At 42.1% G+C, this 14,453-nt stretch overlaps 1 protein-coding gene across 7 annotated transcripts in view; it reads left to right on the plus strand.

The window, feature by feature from the left end:
- GRID2 (glutamate ionotropic receptor delta type subunit 2) overlaps positions 1 to 14,453 on the plus strand; it is an 818,982-nt gene that overhangs the window by 528,666 nt on the left and 275,863 nt on the right. For all 7 annotated transcript variants that reach the window (XR_014515533.1, XR_014515534.1, XM_083458633.1 and 4 more), the window contains exons 7-8: positions 3,680 to 3,841; positions 12,374 to 12,493. Coding sequence is in view for 5 of the 7 variants with exons in the window: in XM_083458633.1 (XP_083314759.1) it covers positions 3,680 to 3,841; positions 12,374 to 12,493 (282 nt within the window). In the remaining 2 variants the exon portion in view is untranslated. The remainder of the gene's footprint in view (positions 1 to 3,679; positions 3,842 to 12,373; positions 12,494 to 14,453) is intronic.

Below are 14,453 nucleotides of genomic sequence, written 5' to 3' on the forward strand. Positions count from 1 at the left end.
GATTCCCATTCTATAATTCAAATCCCCTGCCTTTTGAGGTAAGGGACTCTGACAAGATAGCAGGTATTTCTGGTAAATGTTCTTCCCATGTTCTTCTAGATTAGCCTTCCCCAACCTGCTGCCCTCCAGATGCTGTTGGACTATAACTCCTGTCAATCACTTAAATGTTTTACTACAATCAAGTGGTATTTACCCTGAATAAATACAACAAATAAATCCTAGACACTGTGTGCAATGATCAGCAATGATGGGAGTTGCAGAGCAACATCTGGGGGAGCACCAGTATGGAGAAAACTGTCGTGAACTGATACTTTCAGACCAGACATGTTAAAGGTGATTACACAGTGTAAACATTTCAACAAAACAATTTTACTCTGATCGTCCAGTCAGTTTTAAGAACCAGCAAGGCCATGAGGTAGACCTTATCGCTTTCCTGCAGCACACTAACCGGACAGACCCTGGGGTGAGGCATGCGCATCCTATGTGGGTTATAGCAGCAATGGAAGTCTCTCCACCAGAGGTGGATTTCGGGCAGTGCAAGTGGTGTCGTTACACCGGGTGTGCAGCTGAGGAGAGCATCTTCTGGTTTTGGGAAGGAGGTATAAGCACTCTGATGGGGTTCTAGAGCCCTCCTTCCTCCTTCCCAAATCTGGGCAAGTGCTTACCAGGCCTTGCGAAGGAGATTGGGGGAATCTAGGACCCTACCAGAGCCTTGCGCCTCCTTCCCAAAGCACGGCTTAAAATGGTGCAATGAGGGCTGGGAGGAGGGCATCAAATGGCCTCACACAGGGCAGCATATTACCAATGTCTGCCCCTACCTCCACTTCTCATGTGCCAGAAGAACATTGTATACCCTAAGCTATCAATTTGTAGGTCCTGAGTGGGATATAGACTTAGTTAAACTTGTGAGTTCATTTTAATTTCTGTTTTCCTTTGTGAATTATTGCATGTTTGAGTCTGATGATTTTTAAAACATCATGGTAAAGCATTTGATTTCAAGAAACCAAGTGGTCATAACTACACAGACTATAAATGTGCACTATTATTTAGGCTTCTTGGAACTGGCTCTCCATATTCCTAGTGTGCTACCTTACTGCCTGTCACTAATCATTTTCTGTTCCACATGGTTTCCTCCAGTCCTTGCCCAGGGTGCCTCTGGCCTGCAGTCAGGGTGGGTCAGTATTTTTCAAATCAAAATAAGTACAGTAACTCTGTACCTGTACTTCATACCACATCTACTTCCTTCCATTCTTTGCTGCTCGCTGTGCCATTCCCCCCTCTCCTCCAGATTATGCTTCGTGAGCACCCTAAGACTGACCATATACATGCTTCTCCTTCCTCCTGAATTTCCCCAAAAATCAAATATTAAAAACTTTATAGTTTTGGTTCTTAGCAAGGTCATTATTGGTCATGCCATCATTCCCCTCCTGCCTTCATTCCTCCTCAACAGAACACTGCGGCTACTGAGAAATGTGCATTAAATCAGTGCCTTCAGTTGAATTATACAGGCATTAAGAAACCTGTTTTGATTAGGCGTGAGAGCAATAAATATATGAAGCAATCTTTCAATGATCACCATATAGCGTGTTCTGGGGTTACCGTGATTAACAGAGCTTTCTTCTGAGGTCACAGGAAAAGAGTTTGGAGATGCAGAAATTAACTTGGATATGAATTATTGGTGACTGAAAATGCCATAAGTACTCATCTGAACTATTGGTAAAGGCTTAAAATATCTGTTTAATGTCTGCTGATCACTGTTCTCTAGAGTCCTATTAACAGTTGATAGATGCACTGCAAAATTGCTCCTAAATTAACAGGTATATACATCAATACAAACTCTGATGGTGTTTCAGTATTCCTCTTATACAAAGTTAAGACACTGCATTTAAAAGGAAAAGGGGGGAAAAGTCAATTTGTTTGGAAATGATGGTGATGGAAGCTGATGTCATTTATATGCCAAGTGCAGTCTTATTGCCTTTATGTGTCAATTAGAGCCTTATTGTCTTTGCTTCCTGGAAGTTTTAAACGTTTTTTCAAGCCCTGATTTAAGGGATTTATTGCCAAGCCTTTCAAAGACAGATGCCAAAGCTAATTCATAACAAAGCAGGTATTTCAATTGCTCAGGCCATATTTATGACCTTCCCAGCGACAGGTGAGAGGAGCATATGTTAAAAGAGGAAAAATTTCAAATAAATTAAATTGTCAGCTTTAAAATTAATTAAATTATTGCTTTAACCAAAGGATTGCTAATTTTTCCATCTTCAAATAATAGTACTACAAAGTGGCCATTAAAGTGAGGGTAAAGATAGACAATTGGCAGCTGAGAGGCAGCTCCATTATAGACCTGATTTTACTTGTGTGAATCCCTATCACAAAGAGCCAGTCCTTAGGCTGTACCATGGCAGATGAACTGGTAGAATTCATTTATTATTTTATTTACTAGTTTTAATTTTTTTCACTTACTATATTTATAGCCCACCTTTCTTCAAAGGAACTTAAGACACAATAGATAATTATCCCCCTCCATTTTATCCTCATTGCAGCCCTGTGAGGTATTTTAGGCTGACAAATAATGACTGTCCCAAGGTCAGCAAATGCGCTTCAGTGGTGAATAGGGAGTTGAACCTTGGGCTCTCTGGTCCAAGTCTAACACTCTTAAGTACTTACAAAGATATGACTTAAACACCATTTGCACTACCTATTTAATGTAGCATCACACTACTTTAAGCAGTCATGACTTCCCCCCAAGAATCCTGGAGGCGCTAGTTGGTTAAGGGAGAACCCTATTCCCCTCACAGAGCTACAATTTGCAGAATGGTTTAATGATCAATCTCTCTTCCCATGGAACTCTGGGAATTCTGTTTTTGTGAGGGGAACAGCATTACCCTAACAACTCTCAGTATCCTTAACCAACTACAGTACCCAGGAATAAGGGAATATGAAATACAAAGAGTGGTGTGGTGCCAAAATTTCCTCCCACTCCCCCCCCCGACCACCCTCCATCAATTAATAAGAAAAGAAATTGCATTTGAAAATTATCATAGGAGAGAGAATATTTTGGTGAGATTCACATGGGTGAATCTGGCTTTTGCTGTGCTTACCTCACTTTTGAGGAGGCCCAAGAGCACTTGTGTCTGTTCTTTCATTTGCTCTCTGCAGCCTTCCCAGGTGCCCACCCCTCAATTAAAGCCCAGGGGAAGACTCTTCCAATGAGACTTTTCCAGATTAGGAAGTACAGGCAATGGAGGAGACTGCAGAATGCTGGAAAAATGTTTACTGTAAGGAAAAACACACCACTCTCAACCACCTAATAACAGCAAGCACAAAATTCAACCCTCTCAGAAATTCTAAAGTACCATGGGTATGAAGAAGAAGAACTGAGACCTCTTTCACAAGGGAAGAACACTTAAGAGAAATCAGGAGACAGTTTATGGCACAGCATTAAACTAGAGGATTTCCAACAGTGGATTGGAACATGTTTATGCTGAAAAATGCAAGCTGAATTAACTCATATGCAGCCTCCTAGGCTCAGCCAATTTCCAAGCTGTGAGGCTGCGTTTAAGCTACTGACTGCCTGAGTGGTGACAGCTGGGACAAGCCACAGATGAATTCTGCCTGCATGTGTGTGCTAGCTGCTCACAATTCATTTGTTAATAATAATAATAAATCTCTTTGACAGATTACCAACCTCTACATATATGATACTGTGCTTTTGCTGGCGAACGCTTTCCACAAGAAGCTGGAGGATCGGAAGTGGCACAGCATGGCTAGCTTGACGTGCATTAGGAAGAACTCAAAACCATGGCAAGGAGGGAGATCCATGCTGGATACCATCAAGAAGGTACTTCAGATCCTGCCCTTCTTTGCCTTAAAAAAAATTGTTTTTCCTATTCGTTGCTATCACATTTTGGTAAACTGTGTCTTCTTTCCCCTCCAACAACTTTGTTCATACAGACATGGAGAGCTTAATTCATAACTCTTGACACATCCGCTTCTGGGCTTCTAGTGGGTTCATGTTGTTCCCTAAATTGTTGATTTGTTTTTTAAAAACCACATTCTGTTTGTTGCTCTTCCCTACATTTTGCAGCACTCTGCAGCCTGGTTTTGGAATATGGGTGTGTCACATCAAGGATCTGTCCTTCACATGGTATCTAAAGCAAGACATCTTCCAAGCCCTCTTTCCCCCTCAAGAGCTTTGATTCTTTTGTGGATTCTCAAGACCATGATTTTCACTAAGCGCTCACAGAGATTATGTGGAAACTTGATTTCCATCAAGTACTGGCCCTCCTTGTGAATGGGTGTTCCAAGACCTATATCCTGGGGAAAGTATTTGCCTATGGGGCGTTTATTACTACATGAATAGCAGAAGCAGCTGGTTGTCCACATCAGCCATATGGTTGTGGACTTGTTAGGCCTGCAGAGATTTTAAAGCACAGAAATGCTTGTGTTATTTTTTGAGAGGCAGGAACCATCAAGTCATTATGACATGCAAGATAACAGTGTTTTATTCCATGTTAATCAATTTGACTTTCACTAATCCCACCTCCACCAGTAAACAAGCACTGAAATGGAGGGCAGATCTCTCGCCTTTTTTCTAGGCAGATACCCATCCTAATCAGAACCACATAATAATTTTGCATACAACTGTATACAGGAGCTGCTTCAGATACTTAGAAATGTGTTTCAAACTCTATCTACTTTTATGGTGAAGAAACTTTCGTCGGTCACATCCATAGCACACCTTTAAAGCATACGGCTTTCCCCAAAGAATCCTGGGACCTTTAGTTCACCCCCCACACCTATAATTCACAGCATTCTTAGTAAACTACAGTTCCCAAGAGCCATGTGCTTTAGGTGTGCCTTAAGGATGCTGGAGCAGCAGTCACCATTGTAGTTGAATTACAATCGCATGTTGTTGAATTACAACTCCTGTCATCCCTGACCATTGGCCATGTTGGCAGGAGCTGACTAGGTTTTGTCCAGCAACTGAAGGCACCACCCTGGCTATCCTTGGCATGGGGTGCCCTTAAATTGACACCAAGTCTGTGTGGAGTTTGGACAGGGTTAAAACTCCATGGTGTTCTGTATCTGGGAGGAGCTTGATGCAGAGAAGTGCATCACAGTCTGTGTCGCTGTTCAGACTTGCTTCCGCTTCTGCCTGAGACGCAGCTCAGCTGCAGAGAGGCAGTGTGTGCTTTTGGAGCACGGGAAAGATGCTGGAAAGTTCCGATGGAATGTGATGGATTTACTGCTCTGTGAATAAACGCTTCTAGAGATAAGAACCGAACTGTCAGGTCAGCCTCAAGCCCCAAAGCAGAGCTGCACAGGGGAAGCGCTGACTGGACGCAGGAATTAATTTCCTCAAAGTCTGTGCTCTTTGGTAACACTAGGCAGGGGGACAGTCTGAGAGAGCATGTCTAAGAAAGGAATGAGTTGAGAGGGAAAGTCTCAGCAGGACTCTTTTCAAGCAAGGTGTCAGACTGGGAGGAGCCATCAGGACTGGGACTGTCTTGCTGCTTGGTAGCAAGGACAACCTCTGACTCCTCTCTGTCTGAGTCTGTGCTCACACTGTGACTCTCAGCCTCTGTGCTGGAAGGCCCTCCTTCTTCTGACCCCCCCCCCTTGATCGCTGACACTTCCTGCTTCTAACGCCTCCCAGCTCGACCCTTCCCCAGGTTGCTCTTCAGTGTCCCACCACCATGATCCAGGGTCTAAGACATCATCTTCTGTGTCCTCCCTGGGGTCTCTTGGGCAAGTGGCACCCACCACCCTTCCTCATCCAGCCCATGCCTGACACTTGTGTAGATACATCTAAAAGCCTGGGAGTAAGAGGAGGTAGCTATTGGCTACATCAGGGATAACCATGGGGGTCAACTAACCGGCCCCCGAGCCACCCCCAAACCGAGCCACCTGCTCAGCGAGTCCCCGCGTGCTACACTAAACTGGCACAGCGTGGCATGGGGACTCACTTCTGTTGCACCGGAAATCGCATCTCCGCAGATGCAGACGCCGGAAATCGGGGGCGCGCACACTCATGTTTGCACGCGATCCGGCCTACAGAGGCATCTCTGCTGGAGTGAACCGGCCCAGGCGAGGTAAACCTTGCCGACCCCTGGGCTACATTCTGTCTGTTTTAAATGCTTTCTTTCTTTCTTTCTTTCTTTCTTTCTTTCTTTCTTTCTTTCTTTCTTTCTGTCAGTGCAACATCAACCCACTTGCACGCATGATAATTTTGCACTCCAGAGTTTATGAAATCCTTTGCCCTGTCAGCCTGGCTAACATTTCCAGTTTGTCTCCTGCTATGTTCTGCCATTTTAAAAGAGGATAATTAATAAAGCAAACAAACAAACAAACTCCTCCTTTCACCTTGCAGCAGTCACTCAGAGTAATGATTAATTTGTCTGAGGCAATTCTCCCTTGCCACGCAAAGAGAAATAGCTAGCCCGATACAATGTGAAAGCAGCACCAAATAAGGGCCAGACAAAATGAAAACAACAACACCTTTTTGTATCTGGAGGATGTAGTGAAATCTCTTCAGAACAATTCAAAAGGTATGGAGATTTCAGAATTTACAGATTTACATTGTTTTCATTTCCCTTCAGACATATTTAAAATGTGTGTTGTTTTTTTAAGGGCAGGATCTAGAAACCAGCCACAGAATCACAATTTTATAATATGAGATTACAAGTATGAGCTGCAGTATATACCTGACAAAACTACAGAGATATTATTTGACTCATCTCAGACTTGCACTTGATTGTTCTCACAGTATGAAACTTTTTCTATGGTCTACACCAGGCACCTCCAACCTGCGGCCCTCCAGATGTTTTGGCCTACAACTCCCATGATCCCTAGCTAACAGGACCAGTGGTCAGGGATGATGGGAATCGTAGTCCAAAACATCTGGAGGGTCGAAGGTTGGGGGTACCTGGTCTACACTGACAATTAAAAAAACACATAATTATAAATACCGTGAGAAGTCAACAATGCATATAGTTATTCCATACTCCTTTCCCTTGATCATATTATGATTTGTGGGCTGATTCTCATTGGGTAGTAGCAGGTTGATCCTACCTGTCCTCAGTTGGCAAATTTTGAGGTGCCGTTACAACTACGAAGCGTCAATTATTTTGTCTATAATTATGTTTTATCTTTGTTTAATATTACATTTATATCCCACCTTTCCTTCAAGAAGCTCAAAGGAGAACATTTCTCACCCCCCCCCCCAATCTCTGTTTTACCATCACAAAAATTCCTGTGAGGTCGGTCAGGCTTGAGAGACTGAGTGGCCCAAGGTCACCAAGTGAGCTTCCTGACTGAGTGGGGAGTTGAATCCTGTTTCTCCCTCCAACCCCCTTGCTGCACTGACTGTCTTTTAACAAACCTGAGGTTTCTATTTGGATTGTCTGTCCCAAACACCAAAATGCCTTAGGGTATCTATGACGGTAGCCCCTAAGCAAGTGCATTTGGAACAGCAGGCTCTTCATAGAATAGAATCATAGAGTTGGAAGAGACCACAAGGGCCATCGAATCCAAGCCCCTGCCAAGCAGGAAACACCATCAGAGCACTTGTCAAGCCTCTGCTTAAAGACCTCCAAAAAAGGAGGCTCCACCACACTCCTTGGCAGCAAATTCCACTGTCGAACAGCTCTTACTGTCAGGAAGTTCTTCCTAATGTTTAGGTGGAATCTTCTTTCTTGTAGTTTGGATCCATTGCTCCGTGTCCGCTTCTCTGGAGCAGCAGAAAACAACCTTTCTCCCTCCTCTTGGTGCATTTGTTCTTTGCGGATTTCAGTATGAACTGACCTGCTCTGCGTCTCTTAGTGTAATCTGTACATAGCTTTCTTTTGGACTTCACACTTCTCTGAATTTTGCAATGTACTTGGCTCAAACAAAAACTATTAAAATGTATTTAAAATATGCATATTTTTAGATAAATGTTTTTGAAGTGTGTCTTTTGAGAGAAGTACATTTGGAAATGCATTCAAATATATACATTCAAATACACACACGCATCTTAAAAAGCAGAGACATCACCTTGCCAACAAAGGTCCGTATAGTTAAAGCTATGGTTTTCCCAGAAGTGATGTATGGAAGTGGGAGCTGGACCATAAAGAAGGCTGATTGCCAAAGAATTGATGCTTTTGAATTATGGTGATGGAGGAGACTCTTGAGAGTCCCATGGATTGCAAGAAGATCAAACCTATACATTCTGAAGGAGATCAGTCCTGAGTGCTCACTGGAAGGACAGATCCTGAAGCTGAGGCTCCAATACTTTGGCCACCTCATGAGAAGAGAAGACTCCCTGGAAAAGACCCTGATGCTGGGAAAGATGGAGGGTACAAGGAGAAGGGGATGACAGAGGATGAGATGGTTGGATAGTGTTCGCGAAGCTACCAAAATGAGTTTGACCAAACTGCGGGAGGCAGTGGAAGACAGGAGTGCCTGGCGTGCTCTGGTCCATGGGGTCACGAAGATTCAGACACGACTAAACGACTAAACAACAACAACACAAACACACACACTTATTTAAATGCAGGTTTTCATGCAGATTTTTTAAAATTAAATTAATGTGAAGAGGGGATAGAACAGACTTATGAATGAATGCACGTGAGTGACATGGACCAGAAATGGACTGATCTATCTCTACTTTGAACCAGAACACTTCAATTACCACCTTCTTCCCCATGCCCCAGGATGCCTATTCTTTTTTAAAAAATCTCTTATTCCTCTCCTAAGACAAATTTCCCCACTTGCCTTTCCACAGGAAAAAGTGCTCAGGTGATTAACAGTTTTGAAGTTTTGGAAGGTAACTAGGTCTCACCACACAAATATTAAAAGCAAAGATGCTTTCCCCACCCTTAGTATCTGGCAAGGCTCTCCCATTCTTTGGCTCCTCCAGTCACTCTTGGCAGACCATCTGTCTATTGAAGGATTTCAGATTTCTTTTAAGCCATTGTATTCACTACTCCCAGAGAAGCAAAATAATAGCCACACACTTTTATACTTCTCTTTTTCTGTGCCCAGAACACATGTTACATCAAGCAGAATTCAATTAGGACGAGAAATAAATTGATTTTTTCATAAGGGCAGCATAATCCAAATAAGTCCCCCAACTGACAATATTAGATATGAAATTTGCAGAATATTATATATTGTTCTAATGTGTGTGTGAATCACTTCAAAGAGCTGAGCTGGGGGGAGAGAGATCTACCTGGGGGGATTTTGCTTCTGAAATAAGCTGCAGCAAAATTGTGCTTGATAGATAAAAGTGGCTCTTAAGGTTAGCTCTCCAAGTGTATAAAACTCCAGGTGGCAGCAGTAACGATTCACACATGTTCTTGGCTAGATTCTGGGCTGAGCTTTGGTTGTGGCTCCTTAGTGGGAATAATCAATTTCTAATTTCTTTTCTGGTTTCAAACTATTACCTCTGGGCTTTTGGTTTTTAATGCTTCTCCTTCAATTTTTAGCTTGTGGAAACCCACAGAGTCTGAACCGCATAAACAATAGCAATTGGGCTTTCTAGAGGTTCAGACATAGCTCTTGTTAATGGTGCTGTGGCTAATTTTCCCTCGGCATTTGACAGATAAAGAGTTTACAGTTTAGACATGACCTTTTTGCCTCTTTGTAAAGCACAGCACATAATGTGTGACTCCAGCTGCTAAATCTTTGTTGTGGTTCTGTGTCCTGCCCCCCTCCCCCCTCCATCTTCCAGAGCATCAATCGGGCTACTCAAAATGTAGCTCTTCGCTTGCAGATAAAGAGGTCATCCATTTTCAGTATTACTATAATATTACTGCTTGGTTAAAGGAAGCTACAATTTTCCAAGCAGTTAACTTGTATTAGAGAGTAAGGTGTGATCCAGAATCATTAAAATAGATGGAAGATTGCCACCAACTTGCAGTGCACTGTGTGGACCGTACACTGGGATACTGAGATACTTCATTGACCACATTGCCACATTATCCCTTCTAATTAGCTGATTATGATTCAGTAATTGCAGTTCTACAATTTGATTTATGCAATATAAGGAATCATTAATTTTGATTATCACATTTGGGGTTCTTGGTTTCAAGGGGTTTTGTGATCTGTAAGCTGTGGCTTCTTCATACAGTCAGAGGTACTGAAGCTCGCTGTTTCGAATACTGCCAAACTCAGTCCTGGGGTATGGTTGCCACCCATCCCTGTAATAATGTGATCGTCCTTTTTTTGAAGAAAAGTGCACCATGTCCTGTTTGGACTTTAAATGGAATGCTTTTTTTCACATATTCACGTATATATGCTTTTCTCCTCCCTTGCATGTGATAAATTATTGGAAACATTTTCCATCACTGCAAGCTATTACAAATTCTCCCATGAATAAAGCTGCTTGTGGAAATGGCCAATGCAAATTACATCGTCTTTAAATTCGATATGAGCCCAGCAAAATTAGTAAAAGTAATGTTGGTCACAGTAACACATGCACATCCAAATATTGTCAGGAACCATAATAAATGCTACAGCATTCTTTTTATATATAAAATTGGAATCCATCAAGATATTTCTTCCTTTTGGGGGCAAAACAACTCTTTCCATTACTCAAACCTCTGACAATTTCCCCATTAGTCAGTAAAGACACTTCAAGAATACGCGAACAGGCTCGTAATATGAAATAATGGCAGTGCTAGAAAAATATCAATTTCCATTTGTAATCTATGTAAATTATTAAAGTAAGGCTGATAGCAACAATACAAGCTAAAGAAAAATGATGCTGCAGTATTGCATTGGGCTGTGTCCCCCACCCCCCAGGCCTTCCCAGTCACATTTGTTTAGGTTACTGACAAAAAGCAAGTTTTCATGTGCCCTGTGGAAAGGGGAATCGCAGAGGCTGTATTCCTAGTGCCTCATGCATCATCCATGGCTCTGACGGCTACATTCTGATTTCAGACTCCTTATTGTCAGTGATGGAGAGTGATGATTTATGAAGCAGAAAAGCCAAGACTTGATTTTTCTGCTAGCCGATTAGGCTTTGGCTAAGAAAAATTGTGTTTTGGGTTGTAGATGCGGCAAATTTGATATGGAAGACACCGATAGAGAATAAATACACAATGCAGTCATTTTGTTTCTGCAGTTTCCAACTTGAGCATGTCTACTTTTCTAAGAGATGGTGAGAGGTTTGGGGAACGTTAGGGAGAAAATGAGCTGAGGAGGGCAAAAATTCTAACCTTGCGTTTCTGTTCAGTGTCTTATCAAAGTCTGTACTGTGCGATCCTTTCTATACTGCGCTGAAGACATTTAAAGATGTGACAGATCTGATTGATTCAAAAGCGTGTATTACAAACCTCTGGAAACCATCTCTCTTCAAAATGCAGAAGTGTCTGCAAGTTTAGATCCACTGGCATGTCTAAGTTCTCTACATGTGGAGAGCTAGTGCATCAGGGAGAAGGGCTCTAGCCTAGTCTTGTCTGTGATGTACTAGTTTTCTATATGTGTGGGGAAGCATTCGAGCATGTGATTCCCCCATCAGCATTCTCAAATGATGCAGTCAGTTAAAGCTTCAACAGTTGGCTCTGTCATGTTTGATATAACAGAATGAGTCCTGGGAGGTCTGCATGGACAGGTTTAAGCCTAGGGTTTGGAGTGGAATGGGTTCGACTGAATTCAGGTTTCAAAGTGGTCTTGCCTGAGCCACACTGATCAGGCCCAGGTGCAGATTGGAATCCACAGTCCAAGATTCCACGAAGATGTGGTTTGATAGCAGTGCCTTCCTTTTCCTTTCTAGTTTTTAATGAAGACAGGCCCAGCTGCCTGGAGGAATGGCTAATTTGAAGGCATTGTTTCGGAGTGACCAAGCTACTGTTTGCATTACTGGTTCTGTTGGCATTAGCAATGAGAAGAAAGATCTACCAGAAAATGTCACGCCCTAATTCTGCCAAATCTGACTTTCCACTTAGAAACATTTGCATTGCCCAGAGTAAAGATTGCGAGGCTGTGCCCCAAACCATGCTTACCTGGGAATAAACCCCACTGGATTCAATAGGAATGACTTCTGAGCAGATATGGTTCTGCTCAGATATGGATTTGCAAAGTGCTTTGCTTTCCTCTAGCAACCTTGGCCTTTGTAAAACCTGGCATTATCTGAGCTGCTACTTTTACAAATGAATTAATAGTAGGTTTTAATTTTGCTAAATATGACTAATAATATCTTACTCCAATTCTGAGCTTTAAAAAGTTCATGCATACATAAAGGGAGGAGCAACAATATTGTGAACCGGGTGGCTAAATTTTGCCATTTTAAACTTTTTCACATTTGCAATCACTACAAACCTATATTTTGCAGAAATTAATACATGGCTATATCTGAATTTATTCTCATCCTTTTTTGTGCACCCAGGGAGGAGTGAACGGCTTAACGGGAGAACTGGAATTTGCAGAAAATGGTGGGAATCCTAATGTCCTTTTTGAAATCTTGGGTACCAACTATGGAGAAGAACTTAGCAGAGGCATCCGCAAGGTGAGAATAGATTTCCTAATTCTTACTTGTCTGTGTGGTTTCTTTTTGTGTTGAAAAAGTTTAATATTCCTTAAAGAAGAATGTGTAACCTACTATTAATTCAATTTAGCACTAAGGAGATCGTTCTGTCAACACTTCTGCTTTCAAGAAAGAATGATTCCCACCCTGTACAGTTCTGGAGGCTTTTCTTAACCCATTCAAGCAGATTTGTTGAGGGCACCAGGGCAGGGGGAGGAAAAGAGGGGGAGAAGACCCACTGCATTAGTGGGACTCGTTGCACTGACTTCTGCTACTGCAAAAACTTTGTTGAATCCAGCCCCCCCCCTCCTGCCATGTAAGTGATAATGCAGGTGATATTGTGTACAAGTGTACAAGTGATATTGTACGGATGAAGATATAGGTATATATTACTTTCTGATTTTCAAATAGCATTTTGAAGTTATTTGACTAAAGCTGGGGTGGGGGAACCTGTGGCTCTTTAGGTGCAATTCTTGTCATCCCTGGTCATTGGCCTTGCTGGCTGGGACAGATGGGTTGTAATCCCAGAATATCTTGGGGAGGGGGCTACAAAAGGGTCTGATTTGATGCTAGGCACTTAGCTTCACTGAAAGCAAAATGTTGTGGTGAATTCAAAGGTGCCCACTTAAGCAAAACATCCAAGGGATTTCAAGGGACTCAAAAAGGGTATTAGTAAGCTTACCAAAATGTCTCAGGGCATCTCCACACACCCGTGCAATAAGGTTGCTGTTCTATAACAACATTTTCAACCCAGTCTGTTCTGCATTGAAATACATGCAGCAATATCTTGGTGGTTTGCTTGTGATTAGATGCTTATATTTTTAGAAGTTGACAATCACAAAAAAATCCTCTCAAAATTATGTACAGTGGTACCTCGGGTTACAGACACTTCAGGTTACAGATGCTTCAGGTTATAGACTCTGCTAACCCAGAAATAATACCTCAGGTTAAGAACTTTGCTTCAGGATGAGAACAGAAATCGTGTGGCGGCAGCGGGAGGCCCCATTAGCTAAAGTTGTACTTCAGGTTAAGAACAGTTTCAGGTTAAGAACAGACCTCCAGAATGAATTAAGTTCTTAACCCGAGGTACCACTGTATTCTAGTATGACAGCCTCCCATTTTCTTATGAATAAATGATAGCATTTCTAGACATGACTCTAACAGAATGGACGTTAGAGGAATGATTTAACAGGAGCCTGAAATTTAGGCTTACCCCTGCCCAAAGACACACATTGCTTCAATCCTGAAAGAAACAACTTAGCTTTACATTTTTCTTCCAAGTTTTTCTATTATACTACAGAGGACAAACAGAATGTACCTTAAGGTTAGTTAAGATGGTATGAAAGATTATAGAGGGGAAACTCCTGTTGAGATGATATTAGTGTTTTCATCTTTAGCAGCTGTTTTTCCAGAGTGATCTGAGGTAGTGCAGAATGTCTAGACACACATTATCTTCCTAGGTCAAAGAAAGACTGATTACATGTTCTTTCTTGGAGCCATCCCTATCCAGCAAGCCAAAGCTAGTAATAGCCAAGCTGAAAAATGATTATTAAAAACAGTGGGATTTCTTTGCATGATGTGCAACAGTGTCGTTTCTCATTCAAGTGTGGTCACACTACATGTTTTATTTTTGGAATACATAGAAATGGGAATGTGGCCTGGGGTGATGGCAAAGTCAATAGAACTCTGCTGTACATCATTAATCTATTTTCATGCCATGGCAGGGGGAAAATAGAGGAAAAGAGGGGGGAAGTGCTGAAAGAGAAATATCCCCGCAGCCTTGAAATACTACTTCTTGTTGTTTCTCTGTAGGTCCAACTGCTGACTTTTAAAATTAATTTTGGTCACATCACATTTTGTGGCATCTTTTTGTTTTTAGCCCTTTTAAAAAGGAAAACAACATGTAGATAAAGCTCTGGCTCAGAGGTCTCTGTGCACTGCC

Source organism: Podarcis liolepis (assembly GCF_965112155.1).
Source record: "Podarcis liolepis genome assembly, chromosome: 9".
In the NCBI taxonomy this organism is placed as follows: Eukaryota; Metazoa; Chordata; class Lepidosauria; order Squamata; family Lacertidae; genus Podarcis; species Podarcis liolepis.